Source organism: Equus przewalskii, chromosome 29, assembly GCF_037783145.1.
Source record: "Equus przewalskii isolate Varuska chromosome 29, EquPr2, whole genome shotgun sequence".
Classification (NCBI taxonomy): domain Eukaryota; kingdom Metazoa; phylum Chordata; class Mammalia; order Perissodactyla; family Equidae; genus Equus; species Equus przewalskii.
This window is the reverse complement of record NC_091859.1, coordinates 21,247,283-21,262,320: the sequence shown is the minus strand read 5'-3', so window position 1 is coordinate 21,262,320 and position 15,038 is coordinate 21,247,283. Positions and strand designations below refer to the sequence as shown.

General features: G+C 37.3%; 1 protein-coding gene across 12 annotated transcripts in view; it reads left to right on the top strand.

The window, feature by feature from the left end:
• Positions 1–15,038, top strand: part of NTN4 (netrin 4) — a 170,672-nt gene that overhangs the window by 137,407 nt on the left and 18,227 nt on the right. For 7 of the 12 annotated variants that reach the window (XM_070600192.1, XM_070600196.1, XM_070600195.1 and 4 more), the window contains 4 exons: positions 2,533–2,746; positions 3,108–3,223; positions 10,547–10,615; positions 13,626–13,796. In XM_070600192.1, coding sequence (XP_070456293.1) covers positions 2,533–2,746; positions 3,108–3,223; positions 10,547–10,615; positions 13,626–13,796 — 570 coding nt within the window. The remainder of the gene's footprint in view (positions 1–2,532; positions 2,747–3,107; positions 3,224–10,546; positions 10,616–13,625; positions 13,797–15,038) is intronic. The other 5 variants (XM_070600193.1, XM_070600200.1, XM_070600199.1 and 2 more) reach the window with 1 other exon arrangement.

The window sequence follows — 15,038 nt, the reverse complement described above, 5'->3', positions numbered from 1 at the left end:
TTATTGGATTCATTAGTTCATTCACTATTAATTAACCACGTGCCAGACACTACACTAAGTGCTTACATACATGATCGCCTTTCATCCTTACAACATGTGTCTGAGGGTAGATATTGTTCTCATTTCCATTTTGCAGACAAGAAAACTGAGATAACGAGAAGTTAGGTATCTTGCCAAAAGTCACACAGTCAGTCAGTAGTTGAGATTTGAAGCCAAATTGAGATTTTAGTGACAAAGAAAATAATCAATAAAAGAAGTTTCCAAGAGATAAAGGAGGGAGTAGGATCTAGTATATTAGTTGAGAATTCTTAGCAGGAAGAATTGGCCTACTAGGTGTCAGACTCTGTGCTATGTACCTTGCTGAAGTAATTTAATTTAAATAATTTTATCCTCAAGAAGTCTCCAAGAGATACAGATACCCCACTGAAGAAACCAAGGTTCAGGAATGTTAAATTTCTTGTGCAAGATCACAGAGCTAGTGAGAAGACTGTGCAGCAAGATCTCTCCTAGGATTTTTCACCTGATTCTCAGAGAAGAGTAGACAGATGAAGATAAAGAGATTTTTAGGTGGAGAAAAGATTACCCAGAGGACCTTATTAGTGAATTAGAATGTTCAGACCAAGTGGTTAGGATGAATTAAAAAGCCTAGGGAAATTTGGGGACACCCACTGTGAGGAATTTTATTAAATAAACAAAAAAGGCAAGGAAAAATTGAATAAATGTGGTTAATGAGCGTCAGTTACAGGACCCAAAGGTTAGGATACACGAATTTGTGTTGAACCCAGTAAGCATTTTTTTTTACTTTCTTCAGCTATTTTTGCTATCCCCAGGAGCAAAGGAAGTGTTGGGGGTTGTCAAACTGTGAGCGGTGGGCCATTGAGGGAATTGGGAGAGGGCTGAGGGGAAAGAATCTTGATTAATAGCAAGGACTTGTAGAAATGACTGATTATTAGCTTAGTCTGAGGAGCCAGATTTAACCCCATGTGTCTTACTCCATTCAGGCTATTTTAACAAAATTCCATAGACGGGGTGGCTTAAACAATGAACATTTCTTTCTCGCTGTGGAAGCTGGAAGTCTGAGATCATGGCGCCAGCATGGTTGGGTTCTGGTGAGAGCTCTCTCGTGGATCGCAGACTGCCAGCTTCTTGTGTAGCCTCACATCTTTCACAGAGAAGAGAGCTCTGAGCTCTTCATCCTCTCAAAGGGCACCGGTCTCATCATGGGGGCTCCACCCCCAAGACTGCCTCCAAACCTCCCAAAGGCCCCTCCTCTAAATACCGTCACATAGGGGATTGGGCTTCAACATATGAATTTTGGAGGAACACAAACATTCAATCCAAAGCACCATGCAAATTCAATCCAGCTTTCTTCCTATACCAAACTCGAACCCTGTCAGCTGTATAGGACCGGAGAAACAACCAGCCATTTTGTCTGGTGTCACTATAAATTCATGACTGCTAACCTCAAATGTGGCCTTTATGCTGTCTGGCTATTATATTTGACTTTTAAGTCTCTCATTCACTCTCCCACTTCCACTCTTCATCATCTCTTTCACCTGATGATTCATGCTTCCTACTTCATCCAGAAAATACAAGCAATCAGAAGAAAAATCCTGCCAGCTCCCACTACTGCGTTTATCCACTTACCTGCATCGATGTCCATATGCTCTGCCTTTCACCCTGTTATTATGAACTGATCACGCTTCTACCCAAGGCCAACATCTCTTCTTCACCAGATCCCACCGCTTCTTCCCTCTCAAGTATTTTCAAGTGTCCCTCTAACCATTCTTCCACCTCTCTTTTGGTCGTCAATTTTTCTCTTTCTACTGGATGATTCCCATCGACATCAACATCAAACATACTGTAATTTCTTCCATCTTAAAACAAACAAAAACTCAAACCTTCCCTTGAATTCCTATCCCCACTCAGTTTTAGCTACCGCCATATTTCTGTGCCCTTGTAGAAAGCTCCTCACAAGAGCTGTCTGTTCTCGTGCTCAAATTCCTCTGCTCCCGTTCTCTCCTGAGTCCTCTTCAGTTAGGTTTGCACTCACTATTGCACTGAAACTGTTCCTACAACGGCCTTCATGCTGTCAAATGCCAGCATCCATTCCCGTTCCTCATCTTCTTGCATCTATAGTATTTGACACAGTTAATGTCGCCCACCTCCTTGAACTCTTTGTTTAGCTTCCAGAACACCATACTGTCATGATTCTTTTCCTTTCTCACTAACTGCTCCTTTTTTCGTCTTCTTTGCTGGTTCATTCTCACCACCCCAAACAAAAGCCATTAGTATTTAATGCCTTGAATTTTAGGATAAATTATGTGGTTCGTTTTGAAGAAGCTAGAAGAAATTCTATCTTCTTATCTGTGATTAAGTTAGCTTTTGTTCTCTGAGCATACATCAACTGGCTAAAGGAGGAGCCTCAGAGATATGCTGTGTGGTGGAGGGAAGCCATCTTGGGATTGCTGGGCCTAATCTGCAAGGATAACCCAGTCACTCATCAGTCCCTATGTGTCCTCTCTGTTGTAGTGTGTTCCTGTCATCCAGTTGGATCAGCTGTCCTTCCTTTCAGCTCAGTGACGTTCTGTGACCCCAGCAATGGTGACTGCCCTTGCAAGCCTGGGGTGGCAGGGCCACACTGTGACAGGTGTATGGTGGGATACTGGGGCTTCGGAGACTATGGCTGCAGGCCTTGTGACTGTGCAGGGAGCTGCGACCCTCTCACAGGAGACTGCATCAGCAGGTGAACGCACACGGCTCTTGCTCTCATCTTTGTGTCTTTCAGATTCTTTTGGAGATCTGGTAGTGATTTGGAAAATCTTGCTTGCCCTTAGTGGAGCAAAGATGTATTCATATTTCTTTAAAGAGTTTTTGCCAAATCGCGAGTCAAGTAATTTGTTCTCATAAGGTTCTAGGGACAGTCTAGTTCATTTTGTAAAATAAATTATTCTTCTTAACAATAGCCTTTTAAAACACTACTCATCTCTGAAAAGTGAAAGGATGGGAAGGTAGCTGATAAGGTTTAAATTTCTATAAATATATTCATGTCGTTTAAGTTCTAAGAAATTCCTTAATAAGTTCTTCATCATTTTCTATTTTATTAGCAGCACAGACATAGAGTGGTATCATGAAATTCCTGACTTCCATTCCACGCACAATAAGAGCGAACCAACCTGGGAGTGGGAGGATGAGCAAGGATTCTCTGCACTTCGACATTCAGGTGAGACAATAGATATAACTGGGGAGCATAGTTCCACGTCTGGTCTTGAGCAACAGTGATTCATCACAAAGCAGAGAACAGCTTTTGGATCCGTTAAGGGAAACTCTTTAGTTCTGAAGTTAATAAAGTGGTGACCCCCATAAGTGTAAAACTAGTAAATATAGCTAAAGCTTATTTTAACAAGCTTTTGTTTATTTTCTGATTTTTAGAGTGACATATGTAATTAGTATAGAAAATCCGGAAAATGCAAAACATTCTACTAAAAAAAATACCCAAATCTCATTAGCCCACTGTTAAAACTTTGGTGGGTTTCCCTCTGTCTAAAATGTACTGTTTGACACAGTTGAGAGCCGAATATATCAGGTTTGGAAATGTACAGATCCATTTAAAGGAAAAATATTGTTACAGACCTAGTGTAACTTCGTATGTGCAAAGCAAAAGCTAGCCTGTGAACTCCTTATGTTTATAGCTTTTTTTTTTTTTTTTTTTTTTTTTAAAGATTTTATTTTTTCCTTTTTCTCCCCAAAGCCTCCCGGTACATAGTTGTGTATTCTTCGTTGTGGGTTCTTCTAGTTGTGGCATGTGGGACGCTGCCTCAGCGTGGTCTGATGAGCAGTGCCATGTCCGCGCCCAGGATTCGAACTAACGAAACACTGGGCCGCCTGCAGCGGAGCGCGTGAACTTAACCACTCGGCCACGGGGCCAGCCCCCTGTTTATAGCTTTTTTACAACTAGAAAACAAAAATAATTTTACTAACTAAATATAAGCCAAATAAAACGAATAAAATTCAAGTTAACAATATTAATTGAATATGAAAAACGATTTTGACTGAAGCCAAACATTGTTCATTACATAAATGTGATTCTTTGAGTTTACCGAGCCTATACCACTGTCTGCTCGGACTCGGCTTTCCTGTGATGTTTATCTGCTGCTTCATTTGAAGAGCGTGCTGTGATATTGGTGCGAATACATAATTTTTGTGTTATCTTGCCTCTGTTCTTTTCTCATAGAAAATCAAGTAGCTCTATTTAGCTCCTTAACACAAACACAAAGGTGGGCATGAAGTCTGTGTCACCGTTTGCTTGTAAACTGCTCACCAAATAATCCAAATTAAAATAAGTTAAAAAATATTTTATTATTAAACATTGCAAATGCCAAAATGTTACATGAACACCTATATATACACCTTCTAGTGTTATCAGATCGTCCATTTTGCTATAATTGTTTCATATTTTCATTTAAATTATAAAATGTTACAGATAGATTTGAAGCCCCTGGTGTACCAATCTACAAACCCACTAGCTTCTCTTAGTCCACTGAATAACCACTAACCTGAATTTTGGTGTTTATCATTCACTTTCATGGTTTTACTAAGTTACTACATATATATATATACACACACATATAGTTATATACATATATATATAGTTGGTAGTGCTGTCGAGTTGATTCCAACTCCTAGTTATGCTGTGAGTAGCAGAGTGGAACCCTGCTCTGTCTTTTTGTGCCATCCTTTCACCTTCTGGCATAATATCAGACAGTGCTCCACAGCCATTCCTAGGGTTTTCATGACCAATTTTTTCAGCAGTGGGTGGCCAGGTCCTTCTTCCTAGTCTGTCTTAGCCTGGAAGCTCCACTGAAACCTGTCCACCATGGGTGTCCCTGCTGGTATTTGAAATACCGGTGGCATAGCTTTCAGCATCACAGCAACACACAGCTGCCACACTATGACAATCAAAGGATGGATGTTGTGGTTCCCTGACCAGGAAACAAACCCAGGCCATGGTGGTGAGAGCCCTGAATCTTAACCACTAGACCATCAGGGCTGGCTATGTATATATATATATATATATATGTGTGTGTGTGCGTGTGTGTGTATATGTGTGTGTATGTATGTATATATGTATATAAAGTTTTTAAAAGTTCATGCACATAGTAACTTACGTATCCTTTTAAAACTTTTTTGACTTCAATATGTATGTTTTTTGAGATTTATTCATTCTATTACATGAATATACCACTTTTTAATGTCTCATTTTTTGCCATTTAGGGTATTTCCAATTTCCAGTTTTCCATTATTATCTATAATGCTACCACAACTATTCTCTTATATGTGACTTTGTGCACTTGAGAAGGAGTTTTACTAGAGCGGGGCTGGCGAGATACAGCCCTCAGGCCACATCTGGCCTGACATCTGTTTTACAATAGGCTATAAACTACCTGCTTTAAGGTTTAAATGGTAACACTTTAAATGGTTATATAAATGCCTGCATAATATCTTTAATTTTGCCTCTTGGCCCATAAAGCCTAAAACGTTTATCATTTGTCCCTTTATAGAAAATGTTTGCTGACCTCTGTTCTACAGTACAACCTAGACGTTGCTGGGTCACGGGAGTGCTTACTGTCTACTTTACCACATATTGCCAAATAGCTCCCTGAAGTGGTTGTATAGATTTGCATTCCACCAGCGAAGTATGATATCTTGTTGCTCCACATTCTCACTAATACTCTGCATTTATTTAACAAATTTTTATACAGGAAAATACAAGGGGCCAAGCACTATTCTAATTCATTAACTCAGGCACAAACTCATTAACTCATTTAATATTCATTAGACTTCCAAAATTAACGTTATCAAACCTCTCAATTTTTGCCAGTCTGTGGGTGTGAAATGGGATCTTACCATTTTAAATTGCATTTTCCTGATTGCTAACAGGTTTAGTAACTTTTCATGGTTTTTTGGCCATGCAGGTTTCCTTTTCTGTGAATTTCCTATTTGTAATTTTTTACTAATTTGTGGGAGTCCTTTATTTATTATTTATTTATTTATTTCTGCAGTATATTATTTCACATAATTTTTGTATTGAGGTAACATTGGTTTGTAACATTATATAAATTTCAGGTGTACATCATTATATTTTGACTTCTGCACACACTACACCACATTCTCCACCAAATATGATGTACACATGTCATCTGTCACTGTACACATATGCCCCTTTACCCCTTTCACCCTTCCCCCAGCTCCCTTCTCCCTGGTAACCACCAACCTGTTCTCTATATCTACACGTTTGTTGTTATTGTTGCTATTTTTATCTTCCACATATGAGTGAAATCATATGGTATTTATCTTTCTCAAGGAGTTCTTTATAAATTCATTCATTCATCCAACTAATATTTATTGAGTACCCATACTGTGTGCCAGTACTGTAAATGTAGTCAGTGAACAAAACAGACAAAAATGCCAGCCTCCGAGGAGCTTACATTCTTGCAGAGGAAGACAGCTAATAAACAAATAAATAAAATATTTAGTATATGTAATGCTATTTAGTATAATAGAGAAATAAAGCAAGAAGTGGGTAAGAGGTGCTTGGGAGGGGCATACTGTTAAATAGGGTGATCAGGGGATGAAGGAGGGAGCTATACATATAACAGAGGGAACAGAGTTTAGGTGGAAGATACAGCAAGTACAAAAGCCCTGAGGTGGGAATAGGCCTGGTTTACTCAGGAAACAGCAAGGAGGCCAGTGTGGCCAGAGCAGAGTAAGAAACCACAATTTCAGTACATTCTCATAGAGAACTTGCGAATCAAGAATGCAAATTTGAGAAACACTGGTATTTGTAATTCTGCATCATGGTTTTTTCACTTAACATAATCTTATGATCATTTTCCTCATGGTTTCATTTTAATTCACAGCAGGAAAGAAGTTGGGAAAGATAAGGTAATATGAAGTTGTCATATTTATCTTTTTAGCACTTGGAAAAGAGAAAAATATTTTCCATTAATTTTTTTATCTTAATGCTATATAGTCTGAATCTTAGATTGTAACTTTAATAACCACTTTTGAAAGTTTTTTTCTATCACAATGATTTTTATAATTCTTCAACTTTGTCTGCTAAGCCAAATCTACAGTAATCAAGTTTTTGGGACCACAGCACATTCATTAAGGCAATCATAATGCTTCTAGGGAGCTGGCAGCACACCAATTAAGAGCATAATGTGCTGGCATGAGCGTGACTCCAGACTCTCACGTCTACAACAGCTGTTAGGCCTATCATGTCCCTAGAGAGTTTCTGAAATTCATCTGGATGAGCTCCAGATTGAGGAAGACATTGTTCTGTTTCCTGCTAAACAGCGATTTTCCCACTGGGTAAAGAGCAGTGCTCCTGGGCACCTTTTTTCAACAAAAAAGTGATTATCAGTTTCCTAAGTACTGTGGTTCATTCTCAAATATGTGTGCCTACGTACGTATTTACCTACCATAAGTTTCCATAGCTAGGAGTGTGATACACTATACCAACAAGATACCCTTAATTTCTACCACTTCTTTTAAGGTAGAGAACATCAGATGTGAAATTTCACTTCCTGTACAACAAAACTGACTTTAACTAGTACCACAGAACAGTAAACAATGCTCTTTTTTTTTTTTTTTTTAAACATTTTAATAACCCAGTATAACTAAATAGGTCTTTCTCTCCTTCCAGATTTCTTTTAAGAAAACACATCTGGGTTGAAGCCTGATCAACAAAGATTCATTCAGAAACAAATTTTAATGTCTGATTTCTTAACATGTGAAAGAGGAGTATTAGAAAGCAGCCAAAGAAAGATCTTCAAATAACAGACCTATGTCTGTTCTTGTAGGCTGAAGGACCACAGAGAAGAGCAGGTGTTGAGGAATCATATATGCCATTCGGAGTTCCATTGGGTTTTATAACATAGTAGTTACCATACTCTCCTGCTTTGGTGGAATTATCAAAGGACTTAGGTTACTGCAATCTCTGTATGAGTAACCCTTTCTGCTAACGTTTAGATTATTGCAACATTATTTAACAAATCACAACTGCTAATTTTAAGCACCTTTGACTTCTCTTTCCCACTGTTTAATTCCACGGTGACTTTCCACTTGTAAATCTCGCTCTCTGATTTCTAGATCAGCTTTAGTCAGAGCCAATATGTCACTGTTTTCCACATTGCCATGTCTACCTACCCTGGTGTCACCGGAATCATATTCTCATTTCCACCTGGATGTTCTGTCAACATCTCTAATTCGTTATATTCTCTTCGTACTAGACCTCTGTTATTTTTGCCTAACCAGTTCCATTTTCTCCTTCTTTTCTGCTATTTTTGTGGTAGCTCAACCCAATTGTTCTTTGGAGAACCACTCTCCTTGCATTTAATACAGTCTTGGAGAGGCCTATCAGAGGTTCTCTCCCTGGAATTCAAATCTTGAGCTGAAAGTGGCAACGCCTGAAAGTGATTAGAGTTCATGACTCCAATGGCAAAGCCATAAGGGACTGCCCAGCAGTTCCTAGATCTCTGGCGCTCTCCTGATTCTTGTCCTTTCTGAGTTCTGGTTCTTCAGCTTTTTCTCTTTTCTATGAGCTACTCCATATCCTTTCAATAACTGTTAGACAATTAATTGCTACCAGAAACCTTAAATTATACACCCCTGAAATGCTCTCCTTCCTCTAACTTCCCTATTACTGTTAATGATACTACCATCCCCTGTCACCTCGGCTGAAAACGTCAAGTTCATTTTTATGCTTCCTCTTTCCTTGCTCTCCTCCAATCCATTGACAAGATTTGTAGACCCTAACTCTGCAGCATCCCTTGGTAGTTTTTCCTTTCTGCACCCATAGCCACCTCTCTAGTTCAGACCTACATTCCATCCAACTTGGAGAGACAGCATAGTGGAAAGATCAGGGGCTTCAGATTCTCCCAACTCAAGCTTAAAATCTGGCTTTTCTACTTGTTAGCTACACTGCCGTGGACAAGCTAAGTCACTTCTCTGAGCCTTCATTTTTACATTTGTTAGTAATGCCTATCTCATAAGGTTATTATAAATATTAAATGAGATCGTATGGATAAAGTTCCTTATATAGTTTATGGTTTATAATTGGCACTCAGTTTAGCCACTGTTATCGTTGTCATCAGCATTACCAGCTTGTAATTGGTCCCTGCCTCCATTTCAATACTTTTGATATGGTAATGCCAGATAAATTTTCATATATATATATTTTTTTAATTCATGTAAGTTCCTTAATTTGATAGCCTTGAAAATTTCCTTTAATAAATTAAATTCAGGCCCTTATTCCACATCAATTGAGGTCTTCCATGATACCTTCTACTATTCAAAACTCAGTCTGTGCTAGGGATAAACAGAACCACTGACTCTTCCGTGAACACACTTTGTCCTTTCTCTTCCACATTTCTTTACTCACTCTTTTATCTCTATATTCCTGTCAATTTCTGCCTGTTAGAATCTTAGTTGAGTAAATAAATGTAAAGTACTTAAAATAGTACCTGGCACATAGTAAGTGCTCCTCAGTAAATGTTACTTGCTGTTATTACCACTCAATGCCTATGAAATGCAATGCATGAGGGCAGGAGGGGAGGGGTGGGGGAAGGGGCAAAATTATATCTAATTGTTAAATAAGTGAAAATGAAAATCCTATGCATTCTGGGCTCCAGGAATATGAAGATGAATAAGATGTAACCGCTGTCCTCAAGGATCACAGTCTAGAAAGAAAACAGATACATAAATATGAGAATGCTATATATAGACTATGTACACGTAGGCACAGGGCCTGGCAAATCTCTCACACATAATTATTGTAATACATAATTTTAACTGTTGGGAGAAATTATCCTAGTTATTCTTCAAAGTCCATTTCAAATCCTTATTCAGCCATTTTCTCATCTTCCCAAACATGTGACCCTCCTACCCAAGCATATTGTACCTGTCTTAGAATATTTATCACTGTTTATACACTTGCTTTATTTACCTTACTGAATTGTAAGCCTTAAGGCAAGAACTGTATCTTGCTCATGTTTAAATACTCTATGGTATATGGCACTATGTCCTGCACATTACAGGTGCTTCAATAAATACTTTTAAATTAGATAGCATTACCTTCAAGGGACTGCCCAATTATTTTATTTGACTTTTGCTGTGGTGAGCATTAATTATAAACAGCCAAGTGTCTTTTCTATAGATTATCCATTCAGTTGTTCTTTTCCATTAGCAGGCAGTATTAATACCAGACCATATTTAGCACAACATCAATTACAAACATTAAACTATATCATGGTTTCTATGTTTCTACATTTCTCTGAGGTCAGTACTTTATTGAATGATAACTAATTCAATTCAGAAAGTCATTCTACTTCTTTTGAATGACTTTTCATGATTTTTTAGCATTTATGGATTATGCTATATGACTCACTCAAGCTTTAAAGAGTTATGCTACCTGGATTTACTTGCTGTTTCTTTTTTTCTTGTTTCTAAATAACTGACACTATTTTTCATTTGTTTTCTGTAGGTAAATGTGAATGTAAGGAACAGGTGTTAGGAAACTCCAAGGCATTCTGTGGAATGAAATATTCATATGGTGAGTTTAAAGTCCTTGAATGCTTCTGAGAATCTATTCAAACTAAGCACAAAGAGTATCTTAGGAAATGGGAGGCACAGTCTATGACATTTCAATAAATCAAAGCACTAGTCTTATATAATACTACCAGACACAGTATTCTGGCCTTGACCTAGATTTTCCTAATAGAGATGGTGTTGAATGACCTGGTGAGAGTAGGAGGCTTGGAGAACAAAGGCAAGGGTGTTCTACTATAAGGAGAAGAGGCAAACAACAAAAAGAAAAAAACATGACACATAACCTTTTCTTCTGGATGCTTCTTGTCTTAGTAATCTAAAAGAGAAGTCTCAAGTACTGTATGACATCAGTTATATGTGAAATCTAAAAAAGTCAAACTCATAAAAACAGAGAGTAAAATGGTAGTTACTAGAGGACGGGAGGTGGGAGAATAAGATAGATGTTATTTAAGGGCACAAACTTACAACCAGGCGTAAATAGGACCTAGAGATCTAATGCACAGTATAGTGAACATAGACAAAAATATTGTGTTATAATCATCAAACTTGCTAAGAAACTAGAATTTAATTATATCAACTACCACAAATAAAGGATAATTATATAACATGATAGAGGCGTGAATTATTGATACAACTGCAATCATATTACAATATATAAACGTATCAAGTTAACATGTTGAACACCTTAAATTTACACAATGGTATATGTCAAATATATTTCAATTAAAATTTTTTTAATTAAAAAATAATGTATCAATATTTTTAAAAATAAGTGAATAAAAATAAAAGGGAAGTCTCTGGCCACTTAAATGCTTCCTGTGCCAGTTTATCATGTAGTAATACTAAGCAGAAATCAGTTTAAAGCAGTATTTCACAGTGATTAAGAGCTCAGGTTTGGGCTCAGACCTACATGGGTTTGCCTTCTGGTTTATTGGGTGGGTAACTCGACCTTTCCAGATTTCCTCATCTGTAAAATGGGGACGATGCTACTTTCCCAGTGAAATGAGATTTTTGAAAAGCACAAAGCACATTCCCTTGCCCGTACCAGATGCTCAGTAAATGGTAGGGAGGAGGAAGAGGATACGTATTTGGGAGGCACTGAGACTAGCTATCTGCCTGAGTCTCTTATCTGCCATCTCAGTGTACTCTGTGCAACTCTACCTTTCAAATACCGGGAAAATACAGCATATCGACAAAGGAGAATGCCACTGCCCTTAGTAAAGGATGTCGGTATCCTCAAATTGTGAAGGACTTAATGTTTACTATCAAACATATTAGACACCTTATCTTGCAAACATATTCTTGACTAGTGTCTGAGGCTTTTTATTGTTCCATAATTCATACAGCCTGAAATATGCATTACAATGAAGAGAAAACTTGAAGTCATGATTTCTGAAACCCAAGTGTTCAGGTTCTTGATAACATTGTATTTAATCTCATAAAAGACAAAAAAATAAATGTTAAAAACCTCATAAATTTTATCTAAAATTACAAGCATATTTCCCTCCTTTCACCTGCCAACTTGGCTAAATAATAGAAGAAAACTTTTGAAATCTATAGTGCCCAATAAAGAAAAGTCAGTTAGAAGGAATGGTATTTACTATCTAAAGCAAAAACATGACAGTTTAGTCCAAAGTCAGTCAGTTCAGTGGAAATATCAACTGGTTTTCATTAGCGCATAGATTTTGGTAGCTCTCTGACTGAATTTACAAATACCTGCATTGACATCTTTTAGTACATCTGTATTATTTTCTGCTTAAAGGAACTTGAATGCTCTTAATGTAATGAAATTCCTTCGTCTCATTCCATTCAATACACCTACAGACTTGGGGGAAAAAAGGTTTTCCCCTCCCTTTTCTCTGGCTTAATGGAAAAAAACTTGGTCCGTTTGATTATTCCTTTAGCAAATATTTATTGAGCTGCAGTGATGAATAGACAAAATCCCTGCTCTCTTTGAACTCACAGTCTTGTGGAAAAATAATAGTGAACATTTATTGAGCATTGGTCACATATGAGGCACTATGCTATGTATGCTTCATGCAATTATCTCATTGGGATTCTAGTCAAAACTCTACCTCTAACCAACCAGTCATGCAAACTTGAGCAGTTCATTCAATTTCTTAAGACTTGCTTCCTCATGCATAAAACAAGACTAGATGAGCTATTAAGACCCCTTAGAAGTCTAAAATTTGGCAATACTATAAAGATGGCTGCCTGACATATTCTCAGGATAGGGGATCAGCCAGCTTAGGATTCTCTCATAACACACAATTTTCCATCAAGATATAGATGAGCCAGGAAGAACTTTCCTAATAATATAGAACATTGCATCCAATGTTCCTTAGGTCTACTTTCTTGCCCACCACAACTTATTCCACTACTTAATCCCCACCTACACCCATTTCATAGATGGAAGAGCATAGTAGACTTACAAGTCATATGGAATACTGGAGTTCTGCCATCATGTAGAAAGACAGCCTCCCTAACCCCAGTCAGCTTGCATTTTACACCAGGGGAAGAAGATTAAGTAATCAATAATATTATTTGATCTCTTTAGAATATGTGAAATATATTCTGGCAGTAACATTATGCTCTTTGTTGTAACATTATACACAGTCAGCCAGAAGAGTATAACATACTCGCAATCTAAATAAAAACCAGGATAACAATTCACTTCCTATACATCTTCTTTCTATTTAGATTTGATAGCTGAATGTGTTTAAGATTATATTTGCAGTAGGCAAATGCTGATATTCTCTTAGCTTAGTGATACGGGAAGGAGTAGCAGTTGAAAACGTCTATGAAAGAAGAGTATAGTGAATATAGATAAATGAGATGAAGCCAGTGGAAAAATCAATGAGCCTAATGATTTTTAAAGCAAATTTTCACATTCTCATCATCATTAATTCCCTTTTCCATTGTACTCTGATACACATTATTTAAGTTGTTGCTCAAACTTTAAAAGCTGATATGAAATTCTGTGCATTTTAACTTTTGGAATTGTGTTGTCACAGTGCTGAAAATAAAGATTTTATCAGCTCATGATAAAGGATCTCATGCTGAAGTCAATGTGAAGATTAAAAAAGTCTTAAAATCTACCAAGTTGAAAATTTTACGAGGAAAGCGAACATTATATCCAGAGTCTTGGACTAACAGAGGCTGCACTTGTCCGATCCTCAATCCTGGTGAGCATTAGACTTTTCTAGCTTAATAACTCCTTTATCTCTGGTTTGCTGCTTGTCTCGCATTCTCTGAACCACGACCTAAATAAACTCAGCAATAGCATCTCTCCTTTTCACCATCTGAATTCTGGGGAAAATCCAGATGGAATTCTTTGAACTGACATCAAAAAATTATTTCTCTTCCATGTGCTCTATAAAAGTAAAATATTTTAAAATCCAGCAATATAATATTCTCTAAAATATCTCTATAATGTTCTTCTAAAAGAGAAGTCTCAGATTGATTCCAGCTGCCAGTAGGATAGAAAGCACTTCCATGAATTTATCTGCCACCAACATTTGATCTGAAAGCTAGGTCCTATTACGGTGCCCCGGGTAGACCTTGCTCCCAAAGGAAGTTCAAATGCAAAATTCCATCTGTGCAAATAATATTGAATTCATTTTTACTATTGCATGAGAGGCATCTGTTTCTCCTGGAAAGAAAACAACGCTCGAGTTCTCATCATCTTGTTTTTCATTAAATGATCATCCTGCTTTCAAATTAGAAACAGCAGAAGTTAACCAAAAACACTGTAGAATCTGAAGAGAAGCTTGGAATGGAGGGAAATTGCGCCTTAAAACATAATGGCAGAGGTAGAGACAAGCAAGCACGAGATTCTTACCTCTACACTCTACAGCTGCACTCTTCACACTGTCATAAGCTGCTTTTCCTCTATCTCTCTCACAAAATTTGAGGATGGGATTTAGATTTCTGATCATGGTATCTCCAGTACCTACCATTAGTATCCAAATAATAATAACATAGTGCCCAGACGGTAAGTTCTAGTAAAACAAACTAATAATTTTTTTTAAGTCCTCTGTATTCCCCTGTTCATGTAGTTGTCATCTGTGTCTTAATGGCATTGTTGAAACAGATCTATAATTTATGTTCTGAATCTAATTCCTGCCAAATATAAATCCAGGGAACCACAGTTATGTTAATAAGAAGTCGTTTGTGGTCTTCGATTAATAAATTTAAGAGAAACAAACAGATAACTGATAGAAAGAGAGACAGATAAAAACTATCAATAACATATCCCCCCAACCTAAACAATCTAAATAGTGACATAAAACTCTTGACTTTATTTCTACTGCTAGCTGATCTCTCACACCCTTACATACCCCTTCAGTATTTTATCTTAATTAATTTAAATTTTAATAAAGAAAAAGAAAAAAAGACATTTTAAATAATGAATACATAGTATTCCA